The 21728-nt window shown below is 46.7% G+C and overlaps 2 protein-coding genes across 2 annotated transcripts; one reads left to right on the top strand and one right to left on the bottom strand.

Moving 5' to 3' along the window:
• The first annotated feature begins 1352 nt into the window (after positions 1 to 1352).
• On the top strand, positions 1353 to 7014 carry LOC119293074 (polyphenol oxidase I, chloroplastic-like). Its single transcript, XM_037571667.1, has 3 exons — positions 1353 to 1707; positions 5328 to 5809; positions 6046 to 7014. The coding sequence occupies exons 1-3, from the start codon at positions 1353 to 1355 to the stop codon at positions 6922 to 6924; spliced, it is 1716 nt and encodes a 571-aa protein (XP_037427564.1). The 3' UTR covers positions 6925 to 7014.
• A 9722-nt stretch (positions 7015 to 16736) lies between these two features.
• Positions 16737 to 19768, bottom strand: LOC119293073 ((+)-larreatricin hydroxylase, chloroplastic-like). The gene is made up of 3 exons (XM_037571666.1): positions 19731 to 19768; positions 18894 to 19686; positions 16737 to 17636 (listed from the first exon to the last, which is right to left on the bottom strand). The coding sequence occupies exons 1-3, from the start codon at positions 19766 to 19768 to the stop codon at positions 16755 to 16757; spliced, it is 1713 nt and encodes a 570-aa protein (XP_037427563.1). The 3' UTR covers positions 16737 to 16754.
• Between the last annotated feature and the right edge of the window lie 1960 nt (positions 19769 to 21728).

Here is a 21728-nt window from a genome sequence, read left to right as displayed (position 1 = left end):
TGGATCCGCATGTCCCGTTCGGGGGAGTGCGGCGCCGCGCCTCCTGTCCCCTCCGGTGGTCATCGGTCCCCACCCTCACCGGTCTTCCTCGTCGTCGCCGGACCCCGCCCTCGCCGGCCGTCCTCGTCTCCGGTCCCCGCCCTCGCCGGCTGTCCTCATCGCCAGTTCCCATGCAACAACTCCACCTGCGTTGCAGCTCTTGACGGCGACGGTTGTAGCTCGGCCGCACCCCTCGCCATTGATGCTCGCTGCAGGACATTATGTCGACGGCGGCAGTCAGTCAATCAATACCGTTTTGAATGGATGTAGCAAAAAACTTCACCCGTAGTAGCAAAAAAAACTACGGTTGCAGCAAAAATCAAACACCGTCGCCGTCTTTCGCGAGGTCGCAACTCCGCCTTACATGGATGTAGCAAAAAACTTCACCGGTAGAAGCAAAATTCTACTATGGTTGCAGCAAACATCAAACACCATCGCCGTCTTTCGCGAGGTCGCAACTCCGCCTTACATGGATGTAGCAAAAACTTCAGCGGTAGTAGCAAAAATCTACTACGGTTGCAACAAAAATCGTCGTTGTCATCATCGCGAGGTCGCAGCTCCGCCTGATGGATGTAGCAAAAAACTTCGCCAGTAGTAACAAAATCCAACTGCGGTTGCAGCTTCCCCTTGTTGTGCAGTTCCATCGAAGCTTTTCTGTCTATGGTTGAAGCTTTTTTCAACAGCTGTTGAAGCTGTTTTAGGTGACGGTTACAACACTAGTATACGCGGGGTGCATCCAGCCATGGCGGCAGGCAGCCATGGCGACCGGCGAGGGAGCGCCTGGCCGCCGGTGATGGAGGTCGTGGTCGTCTAGTCGCAGTCTGGGGGGAAGGGGGAAGGGGGGGAGGGGAAGGGGATGCGCCTGCGTGAAGGCTCGAGGTAGGGGATGGATCTGGCCATGGCGGCAGGCAGCCATGGCAGCCGGCGAGGGGAGCCTGGCCGCCGGCGATGGAGGTCGTGGTAGCCCAGTCGCAGCTCGGGAGGAGGGGGAGGGGCACATAAGAAAAAAAACATTTCGCTTGAGGCCCACCTAGCGTACGTGGAAAAGAGCGAGCGAGCGAGGGGCACCGGCCGAGCGTTCGGCCGTTGCGCCGATTCCAAGCGTTTCCCTTAGGGAAAATAATACCCTATTTGCTGCGGGCGGGTGATCCACCGAAAAAAGGACCTGACGAATCCCCAAACGAAAAAAGGACCTGACACTCTAAAACTATTTTTGTTCTTTCCCGCAAAAAAAAAAAACTATTTTGTTCTCAGTTCGTTAGTATATATATGGGCTGGCTGTGCGAAGCAACAAGCAAAGCACCTACAGCGCCATGGCCAGCACTAGAGGCGCATGTGCTCCACTCGCGGTCGCGGCCTTCGTCTTCCTCGTGTGTGCGGCGGCCACGGTTGTCTACACCACCAGCTTCTCTCTGTCAACAGCGCTCCTAGCTGTCTCCGGCCTACGTCCAGACGACGTGTTCACCATCCCACATGCACTTACCACCAAAAGCAGCGGCAACTCGAACGTCGGCGGGCCTCTCCACACCAGCCTCCACACGTGCCGCAAGCCAAAGCTGCCGCCAAATCCGCTCCCGCCCTTCTACTGCTGCCCCCCGGCGTCCGCTTCATCGTCCGAGCCAATCAACTTCACTCTCCCGGACCTGGCGGAGCCGCTCAGGGTCCGGCGTGTTGGTGTTGTTAACCATTGTTGTTTAGTAGTTCATCTAGTTTATTTATGTTTGGATCTGTTTAGTCTAAGTCTAGTACAGCGATGCATGGCATCATGGTAAAGTGGACTGATGGATTGGCAATGGTGCGAGCTGATCATCGGTCAAGTGAAGCCAGGAGTTGTGAGTACATGCATAAGTACTAGGTAGATTTGATCAATACATGCATACAGCCGACAGCGAGATGGATCCGTACGGTGCCGTGCCAAGAGACTAGCTCAAAGAGAGCTGAGTTAGTTGAGGCAAAGACGTTGAGTTGATCCATCAGAGTTTCTGGATGTGCATGCACTTGTTTAGTGGAGTACGTGTGTGTGTGGAGCGTGAGTTTAGGATCAGGCCGGTGTGTGACTTGGCCCGTGCGATTTGCTTCCCTTTTATATACCCTGTAATCACTTTGCTTAATTAAGAGAAAGAGAGTCAGAAAAGGCACAAGTAGTGCGGTGCCAAAACTCCTGTGTGCTCTTCTTCTATCTTGTGTGCGTGAGTTCATCTCCTACCCTGGGCAGACATAACATTTGGTATTCAGAGCCATGGTGACTGAAGGTTCGCGCACTCCGTCGCCGGGTCGCCGCCGTGTCTCAGCCTCGCCGGTGGTGCGCCGAGGTCGGAGCCCAACGCGGCGTGGCTGCCGCGAGGTGGTGGTGCAGCAGGAGGTCGTCCACCAGGCCAGCAGCTCCGTCGTCTACCCGCCGCTGACGGCGACGAACTACTTCGAGTGGTCGCTGATCATGAAGGTGAACATGGAGGACCAACGCGTGTGGGACGCCATCGAGGGAGGCGGGAGCTTCAGCCAAGACAGGGCGGCTCTTGCGGCAATTCTGCGAGCCGTGCCGGAGGAGATGCACTCCACGCTTGCCGTGAAGGCGACGGCAAAGGAGGCATGGGATGCCATCAAGATCATGCGGGTCGGCGATGCCCGCGTCCGTGAGGCCAAGGCGCAGACTCTCCTCAAGGAGTTTGATGCCGTCCGCATGAGGAGCGGCGAGACCCTCGATGAGCTTGCCATGCGCATGAACGGGATCGCCAACAAGCTGCGCACGCTCGGTGAGAACCTCGACGAGGTGAAGGTTGTGAAGAAGCTTCTCCGCATCGTGCCGTCCAAGTATACGCAGGTAGCTATTGCCATTGAAGAGCTTCTTGATCTTAAAACCATGTCCATGGAAGAGCTTGTGGGAAGGCTCAAAACGGCGGAGGACCGGAGCGACTTGGACGAGGGCGCCAGCAACTACGACCACGGTGGTGGGAGTCGCCTGCTCCTCACGGAGGAGGAGTGGCTTGCTCCCTACCGCAGCGGCGCCGGCAAGAGGAAGAGAAACTTCGACATCCGCAAGGTCCGCTGCTACACTTGCCAAGAGTATGGGCATTACTCGAGGGACTGCACCGAGCCGAAGAAGGAGCGGGCGCTTCTCGCCGACGCGACCGCCGCCGACAACCCGGGGCTATACTAAAGGTCGCCATGGAGTTCTCAATAAAGCACAACAAGGTTAAGGGGGTGATTGTTGGTGTTGTTAACCATTGTTGTTTAGTAGTTCATCTAGTTTATTTATGTTTGGATCTGTTTAGTCTAAGTCTAGTACAGCGATGCATGGCATCATGGTAAAGTGGACTGATGGATTGGCAATGGTGCGAGCTGATCATCGGTCAAGTGAAGCCAGGAGTTGTGAGTACATGCATAAGTACTAGGTAGATTTGATCAATACATGCATACAGCCGAGAGCGAGATGGATCCGTACGGTGCCGTGCCAAGAGACTAGCTCAAAGAGAGCTGAGTTAGTTGAGGCAAAGACGTTGAGTTGATCCATCAGAGTTTCTGGATGTGCATGCACTTGTTTAGTGGAGTACGTGTGTGTGTGGAGCGTGAGTTTAGGATCAGGCCGGTGTGTGACTTGGCCCGTGCGATTTGCTTCCCTTTTATATACCCTGTAATCACTTTGCTTAATTAAGAGAAAGAGAGTCAGAAAAGGCACAAGTAGTGCGGTGCCAAAACTCCTGTGTGCTCTTCTTCTATCTTGTGTGCGTGAGTTCATCTCCTACCCTGGGCAGACATAACATTTGGTATTCAGAGCCATGGTGACTGAAGGTTCGCGCACTCCGTCGCCGGGTCGCCGCCGTGTCTCAGCCTCGCCGGTGGTGCGCCGAGGTCGGAGCCCAACGCGGCGTGGCTGCCGCGAGGTGGTGGTGCAGCAGGAGGTCGTCCACCAGGCCAGCAGCTCCGTCGTCTACCCGCCGCTGACGGCGACGAACTACTTCGAGTGGTCGCTGATCATGAAGGTGAACATGGAGGACCAACGCGTGTGGGACGCCATCGAGGGAGGCGGGAGCTTCAGCCAAGACAGGGCGGCTCTTGCGGCAATTCTGCGAGCCGTGCCGGAGGAGATGCACTCCACGCTTGCTGTGAAGGCGACGGCAAAGGAGGCATGGGATGCCATCAAGATCATGCGGGTCGGCGATGCCCGCGTCCGTGAGGCCAAGGCGCAGACTCTCCTCAAGGAGTTTGATGCCGTCCGCATGAGGAGCGGCGAGACCCTCGATGAGCTTGCCATGCGCATGAACGGGATAGCCAACAAGCTGCGCACGCTCGGCGAGAACCTCGACGAGGTGAAGGTTGTGAAGAAGCTTCTCCGCATCGTGCCGTCCAAGTATACCCAGGTAGCTATTGCCATTGAACAGCTTCTTGATCTTAAAACCATGTCCATGGAAGAGCTTGTGGGAAGGCTCAAAACGGCGGAGGACCGGAGCGACTTGGACGAGGGCGCCAGCAACTACGACCACGGTGGTGGGAGTCGCCTGCTCCTCACGGAGGAGGAGTGGCTTGCTCGCTACCGCAGCGGCGCCGGCAAGAAGAAGAGAAACTTCGACATCCGCAAGGTCCGCTGCTACACTTGCGAAGAGTATGGGCATTACTCGAGGGACTGCATCGAGCCGAAGAAGGAGCGGGCGCTTCTCGCCGACGCGACCGCCGACGACAACCCGGGGCTATACTGAAGGTCGCCATGGAGTTCTCAATAAAGCACAACAAGGTTAAGGGGGTGATTGTTGGTGTTGTTAACCATTGTTGTTTAGTAGTTCATCTAGTTTATTTATGTTTGGATCTGTTTAGTCTAAGTCTAGTACAGCGATGCATGGCATCATGGTAAAGTGGACTGATGGATTGGCAATGGTGCGAGTTGATCATCGGTCAAGTGAAGCCAGGAGTTGTGAGTACATGCATAAGTACTAGGTAGATTTGATCAGTACATGCATGCAGCCGAGAGCGAGATGGATCCGTACGTTGCCGTGCCAAGAGACTAGCTCAAAGAGAGCTGAGTTAGTTGAGGCAAAGACGTTGAGTTGATCCATCAGAGTGGCTGGATGTGCATGCACTTGTTTAGTGGAGTACGTGTGTGTGTGGAGCGTGAGTTTAGGATCAGGCCGGTGTGTGACTTGGCCCGTGCGTTTGCTTCCCTTTTATATACCCTGTAATCACTTTGCTTAATTAAGAGAAAGAGAGTCAGAAAAGGCACAAGTAGTGCGGTGCCAAAACTCCTGTGTGCTCTTCTTTTATCTTGTGTGCGTGAGTTCATCTCCTACCCTGGGCAGACATAACACGGCGGCCCGTGCACGCCGTGGGGGCGGAGTACATGGCCAAGTACGAGCGCGCCATCGCGCTGATGAAGGCGCTGCCCCACACCGACCCCCGCAGCTTCTACCAGATGGCCAACATCCACTGCGCCTACTGCACTGGCTCCTACCGCCAGACGACACACCCGGAGCTGGACATGCAGATCCACTTCTCGTGGTTCTTCTTCCCGTTCCATCGCGCCTACCTCTACTTCTTCGAGCGCATCGCCGCCAAGCTGCTCGGAGAGCCCGACTTCGCGCTGCCCTTCTGGAGCTGGGACGTGCCGGACGGGATGCGGATGCCGCCGGAGTTCGCCAACTCCTCGTCGCCGCTCTACGACCCCGTTCGGAACCCCAGGCACGCGCCACCCAGGCTCGTGGACCTGGGCTTCCTCGGCGTGGAGAGCAACCGCACAGACGAGCAGCAGATCCAGCACAACCTTAGGACCATGTACAAGCAGGTGCATCACCTACGTACGCTACTACTTCCTTTTTATTTTTGAACTTCTCTTTTGCGGAATATTTTGGAACTTACTTGGTACTTCCTCCATCTGTAATTTCTTGTGGCTCAAAAGGATGTATCTAGACTTACTTTAGTGGTAGATGTATCTGTTTGAGCGACAAGTAATTTGGGACAAAGGCTTATATGATTCCTCACTAAACGATAAATCTGGCCTGTCTGGCTACTGTATTTCAGATGATTGGTAATGCAGCTTTGCCGTCCCTCTTCCATGGCCAGCCATTCCGTGCTGGTCAGTTTGACAAGCCAGGCCCTGGGACAGTGGAGCTGTCGCCACACAACACGGTGCACACCTGGACCGGCGACATAGCTCCCACCAACGTGGAGAACATGGGAACCTACTACTCAGCCGGCCGAGACCCACTCTTCTACCCACACAACAGCAACATAGATCGCCTGTGGGAGGCATGGCGCGAAGTCGGCGCTGCCCGTGGTTACCGTGGCCATGTCGACTTCACGGACCGTGACTGGCTCGACTCCTCCTTTCTCTTCTACGACGAGGAGTCCCGCCTAGTGCGGATCACTGTCCGCGACGTGCTCGACATAGAGAAGCTCCGGTACAAGTTTGATGGCGTTGGCATGCCGTGGGTGGACGCACGCCCACCTACAACTCCAAACATGCGCAAAAATAAAGCCTTGCTAAAGTCCGTCAGAATCCCACTATCTCTTCACAAAGTTGTGACCGTAGAGGTAAGACGACCGCAAGTGCTTCGGAGCACGCAAGAGAAGGAGGCACATGAGGAAGTACTGGTGATCGATGGCATTGAGACCGACGGAACAGAAATGGTCAAGTTCGACGTCTACGTGAACGCCATGGAGCACGAGAAGGTGGAGCCCAGCGGGCGCGAGCTAGCAGGGAGCTACATGTGCTTGAGTCATCCACGTATCGATGGCACATGCAAGGGTATGCTTGTAGAAACAAGCATGAGGGTGGCATTGAACGAGCTCTTGGAAGATTTGGATGCCGATGGTGATGACACCGTGACCGTGACATTGGTGCCCAGACATGGGAAGGTCAAAATCAGAACCCTGCGAATAGTGTACATGGTGGAGTGAGATTACAATGCCAACAAATTGCATAACGTACTGTAAATTTGGAGTGAGATTACAGTTATGGAAGTGAATCATCAAGTTGTGACCCAATTGATGTGCAACTGTATGAAATACCCAATGTGCCCTTAAGCCAGAAAATACTACAAATAAATTTGTTGTAGCATTGCGTAATTTGGGCACTATCCCGAAAATAGAATACCCTAAATGATTTGATGTACTGTAAAAGAACTCAGGAAATAATGCGAGCCAATGTCTCCGATATTGTAGTACATCCATGCCACTCAAACTGGTAGTTCAGATTTTTTGAAAAGCGGAAATGATAATCTTTGTCTTGGTTTTGTAAATCTGAAAGGAAGTGCAATATATCTTGTACATACCCGAAGTATACAATACAGATGAAAAAAGCAAATTTGAAGTGCTAAAATCATAAATACTCATATTAGATTTTTTAGGCAAAACTACTCATATTTGATGGTCTAGACTAAATTACATAAACAATTGTGAAGGATAAAGGCCAAACAAGCCCAGTGCCGTGGATGCACGGTGGTAGCATTTGCTTATCGTGTTCCATACGCACTCGACAAATCAACATGCACACCTAATTTTGTTTACATCAACATAGTTTTCTTTTCATCTTTTCCTTAATAATTATTTTGGAACTGACTGAATTCAATAAAGATTGAAATATTATGTTCATATTGATGTAATTTTAACGATCATAGGGCTAACCAACACTTCCATATTTTATTGGGAAGATGGTAAAAGTCCTACAATAAGATTTTTTTAATGTAATCAACAATATTAGTGAATTTAAATATTTGTACTCAACTAATTTATGCATGCCTGGTAAATCTAAACATTGATTTTTCATATTAGACATTGATTTTAATAATACATATTATATGAGCTCTAATTATTTAAGAGTTTTTTCAGGGGCAGAATTTGAATTTATATTCACGCTCTTATTTTGTGTATATAATTTTTATGTTTCACAAAATTCAACTTTGTTCAATTGGCACACAGATTCAATTTTGAATATCATCTACCATTTGGTTAGTGGACGCTCTCTCTGTTACTGCATCACAACTAACATATTATTAATTTATGAAACGTCACAAAAGATAGATCTTCATAGTTGTACATACACATGTAACATATGGTATAGTTTGATAACAAATTATATTTTATATGTCTTTGCAATTATATCTAAAAGTCAAAAATGATCATTGTGAATGTATCATGTTTCGATAAAGGTGCTTTTTATTGACTCATCAACATGAAGCATCAAGTGGATATAGAACACAAAGAGCAGACACCCGGCCTATGCACAACTAGGATACACGCAACCGACACCAACACACACACACACAACGTAATATGTCGGTGAAAAGCAAAGCCTTACAAGACCAAATCTATGGAAAGCAGATGAAAAACAAAGAAAAAGATAAAAGGACCTCGCCGAAGCAATCATCAAAGGAATAGAAACAAGAACCACCATTAGAAACACCTGTACTGTGGAAAAAGTTCTCCAAAAGCGACGCCTATAGTAAGGGAACAATGCACAAGCATTGATGTCGCCCGTTAAACCACCAAGGACAGATAGTTGGTTTTCACCCCGGAGAAAGTCTGAGTAAACTCCAAACAATGCCTGTATCAACAAAACAAATAGATATCCGTCATTGCCAGGTACAACCAATAAAGGTAAAACCTAGGGTTTTCATCCCGGAAATCGAGACTCAATGCCCAAAAGAACACCACAAAAAGCAAAGTCACCCTCTGTTGCTGCCCCCACTTGCCAAGAATGTTGCTGCAATACACCGATTGTCCGGCTCATGGTCGCACATACATGGTTTGGACATAGACATACGCAAATGCAACCACGTCCGCGGGATGAGTAGTGAAGTGTTGCCTTCTCCCCATCCAATGAAGTTCTTTATCCTCTGAGCCTTGCCGATCTTCAAAGATAATGGCCAAGAGCATCACCGAAAGACCTTGGTAATCTCTTACCGGATATACCTGATGGTGTTGCTGTATTGTGCAGTTGAAGGTTTCCATGAACCACGCGAAGGCCCACTGCCATTGCCGGTGAGGGCGCCGCATCGAGGCTACATTGAGGTCCCGATAGCACGTGGATCGGGAATGCAAGGGGCAGGCGGCAGTCATGACGGCGACTACGCGTGGCACCCCAGAGGCTGTTCCGTCTTCATCCCATCTGTTAGGAAGCAGATTCCTCACGGCATGGGGGACGCGTGACGCATAGCTCCGCTGCAATCCGATCAGCTCTCGCTCAGGGTATCCACATGTGCAGCATCACGTCGATCTCGTCAAAGCTGCCAAGCCGCACATGCCAGAGCACAACAGTGTGTCATCGACGGAAGCATAGAGGGTGCAATTTAGGGTTGGGGCTGGAGGTGGGGAACGAGATGGATGGGAAGAGGAAAAGGGCGCCCCGCTAGACGTCTGCTGCTGTTTGGCCTCCTCTTGGGGCGGCGAGGGGATGGACTGCAGTGGCTAGGTCTTTCTTGGGTGGCGGTGGGGCCTCCAAAGTCGTCTGGAAGCGACCTGGAGGTAGACATTTTTGTTATGAATAAATTGATAGATAACTATCGATAGATAACCACAAATATGTGTGTCAGTTCAAGATATGAATCCAAATATGTATCTCTATATTTACTCCAAATATGTATATATAAGCGCCTACATCTGTACTATGTTCTCAAAAATATATTTAATACTTTGCATAGCTTTGAGCATATAGCCAGCACGACCAGGAGTCCATGTTGGGAGTTTGTCACGGAACACAATGTGTATCTTCCATGCTATTTAATTATGTGATGGTACTATGGTTTATGGATTGGTCCTCACTATAAGCGTAAATACGTACCATTGAAGTGTCCACCATCCATTTCCCTTCCTCCATCCAACGGCTAGCTAGCCATTAATGACGCACTTGGCAGCCGTCATACACCTCAATCCGGCCTGTTGAATGCAGCTTTTTTCATGTTCACGTGTTTTGTTATATGCTAACACTGTTGGGCCTACACGACACGGTTCTTAAAGTGTCATTTTGTCTATATTGCTGTAAACGGCCAAATCGACAGTTTCCAGCGAGTTGGACCCGAGCGATGCTCTAGAGCACACGTGCATGGCTTTGGCGGGGTGTGCCTGTACGTGGTGAGCAGGTATTTTCCTCTAATCACCTCCTTAATTACCTTCATCCCTTCTACACAACCAAGATTTACACGAAAAATATGCACCTCGATTTTCTGATTCCATGCAAGCGCTCGGATCATAGTTCGTTCACTCTATATGTTGACTTTCGTGTTTAGAGCCTTTTTTTTACGAACTTTGAAAAATTCAGGACACATGCCGACCATTTGAAGTTTCCTTTGAGGAGTATTTTCACCTTGCTGTTTGACACGACCTTCATGTTGTGCGTTTTCTGTTTCACAAATTATAGACGAGTAGATATACATGTGACCAATGTACTGTAATATGCATATCACCCTCCTAATCTCTTCACTCCTAATCTCATTCACTAGTCTTTTTTAATCTACACAACCGCACTTCGATTTGAGATAAGTTGTACATGAAAAATATGCACATCGACATTGTGCTTCCATAGAGGCGATTGGTTCGTGATTTCATTGACTGGAAATGTTCAAGTTCGTGTTTATGTTTGAAGCTATTTTGGATGAATTTCAATAAATTCGTCGCGAACGGTGGATCGTTTGAATTTTCGTTTGACCAGTGGCTTCATCTCTCCATTTCAAACGACTTTCATGTTGTACCTATTCTATTTCGATGGTCATAGACGGATACTTATACATCTCACTAGTCCCTTATAATCTCCCTAGTTTACGGTACAACGGTGCTTCGAACTTGTGGAATTGCTGTCACGTGCGAGTGTTATTCATGTGAATGTGTGTGTGTGCGCGCGCGTGTTGTTCATGCGAACGGGCAGGTGAGCTCGCGTATGTGTGTGTGCTATTCATGTGAACGTGTTTGTATTGTCATGCGCGCGTTCTACTGTAACCTCTCTTTTTTTAGCGTAGTTGTTAATTCCAAATCTCAATGCATGTATGCAACCAAACATCGCGTAGGAATTGCTTTCACAATGCAGGCAAAACATATGCGGGTGACCAAAGAGCATGCAAATGCTGTATGTGGCTCTCTTTCTCCTCAACCAGGCTCTACTCAATCTGGTCCGTTTTTTTCCATGCAACTTCTGAAAATCAGTGCAGTTAAGCAAAAGCACCCTAAATGATCATTAGTTGCGTACCTTATCATGCTAATTACCGAGTACAGCAGAATGAACCCAACTAGCATCCTATGCCGCACTAGCCCATCACATGCATATGGTACTGTACCCAATTTAGCTGATACGTACATGGACTATTGGTAGTGTGGGATTTCCACAGTGGTACATACTATTGATCTACAAGGACGGATAGCTGATAGATGATGGAAACAATAGTGCTTGGACCACACTAGTGAAGGAAAGCTTACCAGTGGCATGTGCATTTTCCACTTCACTGGCGAGCAGTGCATTCATAACTGGTAACTCGTCAGTGGTAACTTGACAGTAGTGACTAGCGAGCATAGCCATCCGACATGGTAACTTGACCACTAGTGACACTGGCGAAGAATTGCACATCATTTGTAAGTACTGTACCGGTGTCGAGTGCTTTTATCTGTTCATCGCTGGTATATTTTCTAATTTTATAAAAATAGAACATAACTAATCAAAACAACAAAAACAAAATTAAAACCCTTTCAGAAAATAAAGCACAAATACAATTTTTTTAGCTTGCATGATGTATTCATGTCATTCATACATGGTATATTCATGTCAATTATAATCATGTTTTGTGGGTATTCTTACTATTTCACCAAATTCCACTGTTTATTTTACAGATAGATCCAATTTTGAATGCCATCCATGAAAGTTTAAGTTGTGAAGTAGTTGTGTGCTATAATTCTTGTGGCTCATCAAACCATTAACAAACCTTTGACTATTGTTGTATCTTCATAATGAGATGAGATGACACGCACTGTAGTCGGATCTAGCCAATTAATACAAGATCTAGACTTTTCATTGGTGCATAGAAATAACAATCATTTAAGCCAACCACTGGAGGCCAAACCAGTCGTTGTATCATCTTCAATGTCTGGCTATAGCCCACATCATCATATCTCATTACCAAGGTACAACAATAGTTCCCCTAGAAAAGGTACAACAATAGCTCCCCTAGAAAAAGTACAACAATAGTTGAAGGTCTGTTAATGGTTCGATGAGCCACAAGAATTATATCACCCAATCGCTTCCACTGCTTAAAGGAGTCATAGATGGCTTGGCCGAGTCCACCGACTACAACTTCTTGACTACTACCTCCATCCTGATTTATTAGCCCCCCTCATAGTTAGGGTCATAGTTTGACCACAATTTTAACTAATAAAGTGTAAATTATACATAGAAAAATAGTATCATTGAAAACTATATCCAAATATGAATCCAATGATATAATTTTTTTATGACATGCACTAATATTTCGTTATTGGATTATATCATTGGATTCATATTGCGAAATATTAGTGCATGTCATAAAATGGCAATTGTGACAATTGTCAAAAACTGAGAGTGGAAAAAGTGAAATGTCAAAATCTAGAGTGGCACAAGGAAAATTGGCAAAATCTAGAGTGGCAAAAACAAAATTTTCCCTTAAATTTATGGTCAAAATTTAGCACAAAAAATGAAAGGGACCAATAAACCAGGAAGTAGTACTGTAAAATTGTGTGATTTGGTTTCTAACCAAAGGAGAAGACACATAGAGGTAGATGGGTACGAGCGAACTCGATTTACATCAAAATAACACATCAATGGCAAAAGTTGGTCTTTTTAACTCAAGACATGCACATACACTCACCCTTATGCTCATGAACACCTCTGTGATACTTAGTCGACTCAACATCTTGAAATGGTTAAAGTCACCACATGTCCCTTGATAGTCGAGAGGAGTGTCTCCTCTCACTGAATGAACATCATCAGAAAGTATAAATAAATTCAAAAAAATGTGAGCACCAATGCCAAGTCTAGTGAGCTGATTCCACCACGAGAAAACTACGATATGAGGTACAACCATTCGCAAAAGTTTGTCCCCCTGAAAAGAAAACATGATAGATTCGTGACATGTACGTTTTGACGGCTCAATCAAAACGTGATTAGCTTTGCTCACAGCTCTCCTCCTCTTGATCACCAGACAAGGAACACCACTTAGTTCAGTAAAACTTCACGTACCAGTTTACCGATGCCTACTCACATACCTGTGTACCAGGGTCCACCTCACGTACGCTACGTACAGAACACAGTTACCCAAAGCTTAGCACGTTTCCCTTGCTTTTTGTCTCCTTTCGATTCCAGCACAAAGCTTAGTACCAGTGTCCACCGCTCTGAAAGCTTGTCTCGTTTGCTTATTATTATCATCTTGTCTTTTGGAGTTATGGAAAAGTCATAACATTAATTTATTGCAAGGAATATTTGTAGAATTTACAATGATGGAAAATTCATGCTCCCTCTGTATACTAATACTAAGACTTTTTAGATCCCTAATCTAAAATGTTTTATACTATTTTACAGAGACATCACATGCTTGCCCCAAAGTACACTGCAATAAAACATGTAATTTTTTTCATTTTAGATGAATATATGATAAATACGTACATCTATAAGGCAGTGACATTCAGACATGTGACTAGAATAAAATGGGTTTGTGTTGAATAATCTCAAGGAAATTAAGATTGCAATGATGAGGCGACAGGGAAATAAACTACATGATGTCAATGTTTAGACCAAGATATTGGTGATGAAATTGTATGTGCGGAAGGTGACATAAATTTTTAATATGAACTCTAAAATCTTGCATGCAAGCGCTCGAACCACATTACTGCTGGAAAGCTTACCATTGACGTGTGCAATTTACCACTTCACTAGCGAGCAACGCGTTCATCACTGGCAACTGGCCAATGGTAGGTGGTTAACAAGTGCCTCACTCGTCAGTGGTAACTTGACAGTAGTGACTAGCGAGCATAGCTGTCCGACTTGGTAACATGACCACCATTGACATGGGCGTAGAATTGCACATCATTGGAAGTATTGTACAAGTGACAATCGCTTTTATCTGCTTGTCGCTTTTATATTTTATAAAATAATAAATAATTAATCAAAAAACAAAAACAAATTTTAATCCTCTTAGCAAAAACGCACAAATACAAATTTATTTTTCTAGCCTGCATGATGTATTCATGTCATTAATACTTGGTATATTCATGTCATTTACACACAATTTCATTATTTTTCTGTCCTACCTATCAATTAAGTGTGTCAGTGCCACTTGCTATTTTTTTATTGATTTTGGTGCGATATAGACAAGAGTTCTTATTTGTTGCTCGGTTGTATGTCCACACTCCATCTATCCAGGAAGGAATCAAATCAGCCACCAGTGTATACACACACTCGTAGACTTTCCCGAGTATCCAGACCCTGAAATTATTAACGACAAGAGCATGTTCTATAGTTGCATGCATACGCCCGGGGGAGACCGAGGAGAATAACAAACACGGGCCAGTAATTATATTTTGCACACTTCATACCACTTATACGGATTGAATCCATTTTTGTTTTCGCAACTAGTAGATTCTTAGGGCCTCTAGCTTTATCTTTGTAAATTCCAACAAACTTCTTCCATGCTACACAATACAGCGATGTAGACTCTTGAGAGGACGATATCAAAGTCCTTGTTTGTGTCATCTCATCTGGATGGTGCGACATCCCGGCTTAATAGGAATGGTAGACTACTCATAATAACAAGGTGCTCCTTTTCCGGGAGCCCATCCGAAAGGGACCTTAAAGTTAAGTGTGCTTTGCTTGGTGAAATTTAAGGATGGGTGACTGACTGGGGAGTTGTTCCAAGGTGTGCACGAGTGAGGACAAAGGGCATAGGAAAGACTAGTGTTGGTGTGGTGCTAGTCTAGATCCCAGGTGCAATGGCATGGGACCAATGCATTTGGCTGGGTGTTACAATTGGATAAGAGTCGACCCTCATGGTTACACGGGCCTATGTGGGTTAGTGATGATCACATGGGGCACATATGGATGCTGGAACTGACACACACATTCATGTGCCAAGAGGGAAAGTTCCTGCTGGGCGACTGGGACGTCAGTTCCTTTCAGGGGGTTGTATGTGTGATCCCGGCTTAATAGGAATGATAGACTACTCATAACAACAATGTGTACCTTCTTTTACGAAAGCCCACCTGAGAAGTTTTTCTCAGGTGCACATGAGTGAGGACAAAGGGCACAAGAAAGACTATTGTTGGTGTGGGTCCAGTCTAGGTCCCAGGCTCACTGTCGTGGAACTGGCAGGTGAAACCGTGGGTTTCACAGGGCATTACAGTTGATAGAATCCTGGGCCATATAAAGCCACAACATTCAAGGTATGAGTGGAAGATACCAAATAATATTTATGGGGATTTTGTGTTGCCTCTTCTGACAATCACGAGTCTATCTCAATATACCTAGAGGATTTGCACTGGACACAATACTTTGTATCCACATGTTCTTTCCTAAATAACATGTAATAATTTGGACAGTCACATACCTGCTCATATGACATCTTAAGTACATGGAGGCATTTGTTTGACTCTTACATGTTGTTTTGCTCTGTTGGAAAAGGCAGTGCCTAGGAGGCGCTTAGGCACGCCTAGGCACTAGGAAATGGCCAAACCTGCGCCTAGGGCACAAGCAAAAGTCTAGGCGGAGCAAGTAAGAAATTGTCTACCCAGGCGAGAAATCATGCTATATTGCACTGATATTCCAATCATAGTAGCTGGTAGTTATTTTGGATTGTGAATGTTGGATTCTTTTGATGTATTTGCTGCTTGATTTATAGACATATATTCTCTCTGATTTATTGGTCTTACACTGGTCATGTTTCGATTAATGATCTTCAAGAGAGAGTTATTTGTGTTAGTTTTGCTTCAAGCTTGCAAATAATCTGTGTCAATGATAGAAAGAGAAAAGTGCTTGTCGTGTATTTGTACTACCAACAGTAAAAAGATAATTGTGTTGTTGTCTCGGTGACGATTTGGAGGTAAATACAATATACTATCAACATTAGTTCCCTCTAATTAGTGTAAAACTTTATTTTAATTAATATATTGAGATGCGTGCCGGATAGTGCTCTTAGGACGGAGTATTAACTATAGACACAGTTGGATGATGGTGCATAGATACGAGAATGTAATGTCTATATGCAATCATGACATGTATAATCATAATAATAGAAAGTATGATTTAATCTATACACAACGGTAGTTTGTTCAACACATCTATGATATGGTTTCTTAAGAGATGCCACTGGTGAATTTGTGGATCACATTCCACTCATCCCTTATTATTTCCACCTCAACTACACTCTTTCTTTATTGCTTACAATCTGAACAGTTTCTTTTAGTTACTTCCAATCAAGAATTCCTACCGTATGATATGATACGCTTATACTTGTAACTTGTGCGAGGGTAGTGAGACCAACAATATTATCAAAGTTGGAGACCAAGTAGAAGTTCTGTGACTGTGTGCAGGAGCCCATTATTAATTGTATCCCTAGTGTTTTTATTTGTTCGATAAATCTTGGTTTTCACTAAAGGAAATCCGTATGGCTCGATGCAAAACCTTCCTCTCCATGGCCGAACAAGCTACTGAGATTTGCAGCATCCTGTGCTCATGCAGACAAGGTCATCTGTCAAGTTTCCTACTTGCACATGGGGTACACGCACTATAGGACCTCGATGCGGGCGTCATCGATGAGAACCTTGTCGCCTTCGACTAGGACAAGCGTGATGTCCAGCTGGTTGTCCTTGCCGCACTTGAGGTCCTCCAATAGCTCCCTCAGTGCGAATTGGTACGACACCATCCGTGTCTTCATCTCTAGGCCGCCGCCGTGTGGCACTTGCGTGAAGCTCCCAGCGAACTCGCTGTTCTGCGGCCCCACCTTCTTCTCTTGCCCCTTGGGCACGTTCACTAGCACATCAAACTTGACGTACTTGCAGGGGTCTATGGTGACATCCACCACCAGTGCCTCCGGTGCCTTCTTGCTACTGCCGCCACCGGCCCGGGATTTCTCCAGCCTCTCCAACCTCAGGTACTGCGGCTCCCCTTTCTTCAACGTCATGGGGTATGAGCTGTTGGTCTGGGTGCCCTTTAGGCCGTGATGGCGCTGGATGTTGGCTGCAGGCTTCGGCCGCTTGCCTATCCATGGCAGCTTGCCGCTCTCCTCAAACATGTACCCAAGCTTGCCAACATCAAGGACATCACTGACGGTGATGCGCACGGGCCGCTTCTGCGCATCGTAGAAGACGAAACTAGTGTCAAGCCACTCCTTGTAGGGGAGGAAGCCCCCACCAAGCTTGGTGATGTATATGTGCCACATGCGGTCTACATTGGAGTGGTTGGAGTAGAAGATGGGGTCACGTGCCGCGGTGCTGAGGTCTCCCATATCTTGATTCTTCTGGCATGGGTCTCCTAGCCAAATGTGCGCAGAGTTGTGCGCTCCATTCTCAAGGGATCCCGTGACCTTGTGATTTTGCTTCCCTTCATCGTCTAGCTCGACGTTGTAGAACTTCCCGCCATAGAATTGCTTCGGTGTCTCCACGATCATCTAAGACAGAGAAAAGGCAAATGAGTTTTGCTAAGTCTTGATCAAGGGTTAGTTATGATTTAATTTAGTAGTTTTGTTCTATCAAATGTAGAAAAAAACATGATTGTGCTATAATATCATGTTGTCTTGTGCCCGAGAGAAAGAGAGAGAGGGGCATGCCTTTCTACACCTACATGAATAGTAAATAAAAAAATGAAAACAAAATCAAAAGCATCCGAAACCTTGGTACATCAAACATGATAAAAAAATTTGATGTTCTCGCGAAGTTTCACAAATAACATTCGAGTAGCCCTTAAAAAATCACTGCTCAAAAGTGCACACAAACTTTGAACAACGATTTTGTTTTTTTTGGCGAGGCCTCCTCGAATGCTATTTGGGGCTGAAACTTTACAAGAACATCAAATGATTGATGTTTCAAAGTTTCATATTTTTATCAGTATTTTTTTTTGAAATTTACTATTCATGAGGGTGTAGGGGCATCCGGAAGCTGTCACACCTTTCTCAAATACAGCGGTGTACTAGTTGTTCTCTCATGAACATAAAATTGATTTTTTATATAGGATTTCTGTAAGTTTGACCAAGTTTATAGATAATTACATGAAATGTAGAACACTGGTTTCATTAGATTATTCGTAAATTGTAGTTTTGTACTATGTAAATTTGACGTTTTAGATGTTAACCTGTTTTTCTATAAATTTTGTAAAACTTAAATAATTTTGACTTGGGACGAACCTAGAACTTTAGTTTATTTGGAATGGAATATACAATATTTACAATAACATAATATTTTTCCCACCTGTAGAGACAAACTAATTGTGTTTGTTATTATTAGAGTTAACAAACTATACATCAGTAGATCGATGTTCTGAAGAAATCGTGCGGCCTAGAGTAAGAAAACCGGCTAAACAAGTTATGCGTAAGGTGGTAAAGTGCATGCTTTGTCGAGTCCGACGTTGTCTTAGTGAATGACCTTTCTAGATCTTTGAATCACTCCATAATTAGGTTCTTTTTGCCAAAATTGCATATCGATCTCTTTGTATTTATATATTTTTTGAACTCTTAAATATACACAATATTGACTACGAATTTTATTTCTAATATGGCTATGAAATTAATTGGTAGGATGGCATATGACAGGAAAGTATTTTGCAAGAAAAATAGGAGAATATAATTTGGGCATTTTTGTTCCATATATTGATTTTCATCACATATATAAAGCACACTTAGACTTAGTAGCAGCAGTAGTGTACTAATCACCTGACGGTATAAGGTGTAGAGATTATTGTCTATGAGGCAAACATGGTCGTCGGTGCATGTAGGAAGACCATCTTTCGATCCTGGCGACAGGTTGAGATCGATGACGGCGCGGACGCGCCTGGGGTTGCGCTTGGCGTCGTACAGGGGCGAGCTCTCGTTGGCGAATTTGGACGGCATCATCATCCCCTCCGGCGTGTCCCAGTTCCAGTAGGGCAGGCCGAAGGTGGGGTCGCCAATGAGGTCGCCGAGGATACCCTCGAAGAAATAGAGGTACATCCGGTGCCAGGGAGCGAAGATGGACGAGTGGTGCACGTCGAACACGGTCTTTGGGCCACCGCCCGCCGGCACCACCTTGTAGTGGTTGGCGCAGTAGGCCTCGTGGATGTCCGCCTGCCGCTTGAAGCTGCGCGGGTCGTCGTGGGGCAGCGCCTTCATCCTCCGGACGGCCTCCTCAAACTTGCCCACGTAGGCGGCGTCCAGGAGGTGTGCCGCCTTGCGCACGCGCGGCAGCCCTTTCGGCCGCGGCAGGCTACTGAAGTCCACGATGTCCTGGGGGTTGTACAAGCCCGGGCACTGGAAGCCGTTGACCGAGGCGCATTGGAGGTCCTCGGCCTTGATGGGCATGGCTGCACACTGCCCGCCGGCGTCCGCGGCCATTGCCAGGCCGATATTGCTGGTGGTCACGGCGGCACCGACTGCGGTGAGCCCGAGGAGCACGTCCCGGCGGTCGAGGCGCACCACCTTGTCATCGCTGGTGGCTTTGCACGACAAGTGGAGCCGGCTGTTCTCGCTGCTGTGTACTTGAGCATAGAAAGCAGGCAAGCAGAGGCCCCGGACATTGTGGGCAAGACGACGAAGCCGGGGGAGCTCGACATGTCGTGGATGAGTATATGTGTGGTGTGAATATATACGAGTGTGCGCTTGTAGTGTGTCTGCTGTGCAATTATATATGGAGCTACGTATAGTGCACCATATGTATGGTCTTTATATTAGCATGACTGCTGCAGCTTAGTGAATTGTGGCATGGATGATTGCAATCCTTCACAGACGCCTTTGGAGGCTAGGCTCAAGTTGAGCAAAAGAAGTGAGGCATCAGCCATGGACTCGACAAAATATATAAGCATTACTTGGTGAACACACGGGCTGATTTTACTTTTTCCGTTGAGATGTGAGTAGATACATGCATGATCCTACTACTGAACATTTAGCTGTTGTGAAGCAAATTTTGAGGTATGTAAAAGGTACTCTAAACTATGGCTGCAAACACACAAGAAAAAAAATCACCATTGGTGGAGTATATGTTGCCCTTTGGCTTTCTGTATTTTGGCCTTTGGCCTTCCTCATGTACTAGTATCACTACTGGAATTTTCGTATACGCCGGGTGTCGGCGTCTTCACCGAGAGCCAAAACACGGGCACGCGGCAAAGTAAAGAACGCCGAGAGCTGCACTCGGCAAAGGGAATAAGTCGGCAAACACACGACAATGCCGACAGCATTGATCGGCAAACAGGCTATACTCGGCAAGGCACTATTTTCCGAGGGCCATCTGGCCACATACAGCAAAGTTTTGCCACGTGGCACATTCTGCAGCGACTAACGGCACGGTCACGGTTGCAACTCTTTGCCGAGAGTGGCTCTCGCCAAAGATTTAGTCCCACCTCACCTGCCAACTAGCAAAATGACATGTATAAATAGTTCAATAGTCCAACTGCATTAAGCATTGGTCTTTTCTCATTACTAAGAGTCCATACAGTCACTATGAATCTTCTAGTGGCTGTTACCCGAGAGTGGCTCTTGGTAAACGAGCAGTTGCCGAGAGTGGTTCTCGGTAATGATAAGGCCACCACCAAAGTTTAGTCCCACCTCGCCTATAGGCAAGCAACAAGACCTGTTTAAATAGTGGGATGGTCTAGATGCAGTAAGCTTCAGTATTCATTACGCTCTTGTTAAGGAGATGGACTATTTGTGATGTCCTTGTAGCATGCCTATGCCTTGCACACACGTGGGAGGAGCATGCCCTTCCACCGGGTCACCGAAAGGACCTCGGTGTCATTCCTGATGCGATTGCTCGGGATCTGGCACGGTGTCATCACAGGGCCTCCATAGGGTGTGGTAAAAGTTTGGACGCGTTTCGAGTAAGCCTCCCGTGAGGTCGGTTTTGCTCCGTTGGCCTCGAAACTTCTCGTGCTCTAAGAGGGGGCAACCACATGGCATGTTCCATGGCCTCGCATTTGTCAGGGACTCACGCAATATTCAAGAAATTTATTGCTCTACTAGGGTTTCATTGCCGGGAATTGCAGATCAGCAAGGCGGCACATGAAATCATGCCCGATAGCGGCATGAGAAATCATTTGTGATGTCCTTGTGGCATGCCTATGCCTTGCACAGATGAGGGAGGGGCATGCGCTGTCACCGGGTGACCGAAAGTACCTCGGTGTCATTCCTGATGCAACCGTTCAAATCCTCGAAAAATCGTACGATGGTAGGATTGCTCAAGATCTGGACGGTGTCATCACAGGGCCTATGTAGGGTGTGGTAGAAGTTTGGACGTGTTTCGAGTAAGCCTCCCCCGACACTAGTAGAAAAACACCTAATAGTCCCGGTTCGTAAGGGCCTTTAGTCCCGGTTCATGAACCGGGACTAATGGGTCATTACTAATACCTCCACCCATTAGTCCCGGTTCAAACATGAACCGGGACCAATGTGCCTACACGTGGCCTGTGCGCCGAGCCCAGTCAGGGGGGCCTTTGGTCCCGGTTGGTGGCACCAACCGGGACCAAAAGGCATCCACGCGTCAGCATTCCAGTGGCTGGAGTTTTTGTTTTTTTTGAAGGG

This window comes from Triticum dicoccoides, chromosome 4B (assembly GCF_002162155.2).
Source record: "Triticum dicoccoides isolate Atlit2015 ecotype Zavitan chromosome 4B, WEW_v2.0, whole genome shotgun sequence".
Classification (NCBI taxonomy): domain Eukaryota; kingdom Viridiplantae; phylum Streptophyta; class Magnoliopsida; order Poales; family Poaceae; genus Triticum; species Triticum dicoccoides.
This window is presented reverse-complemented; position numbering and strand designations above follow the sequence as displayed.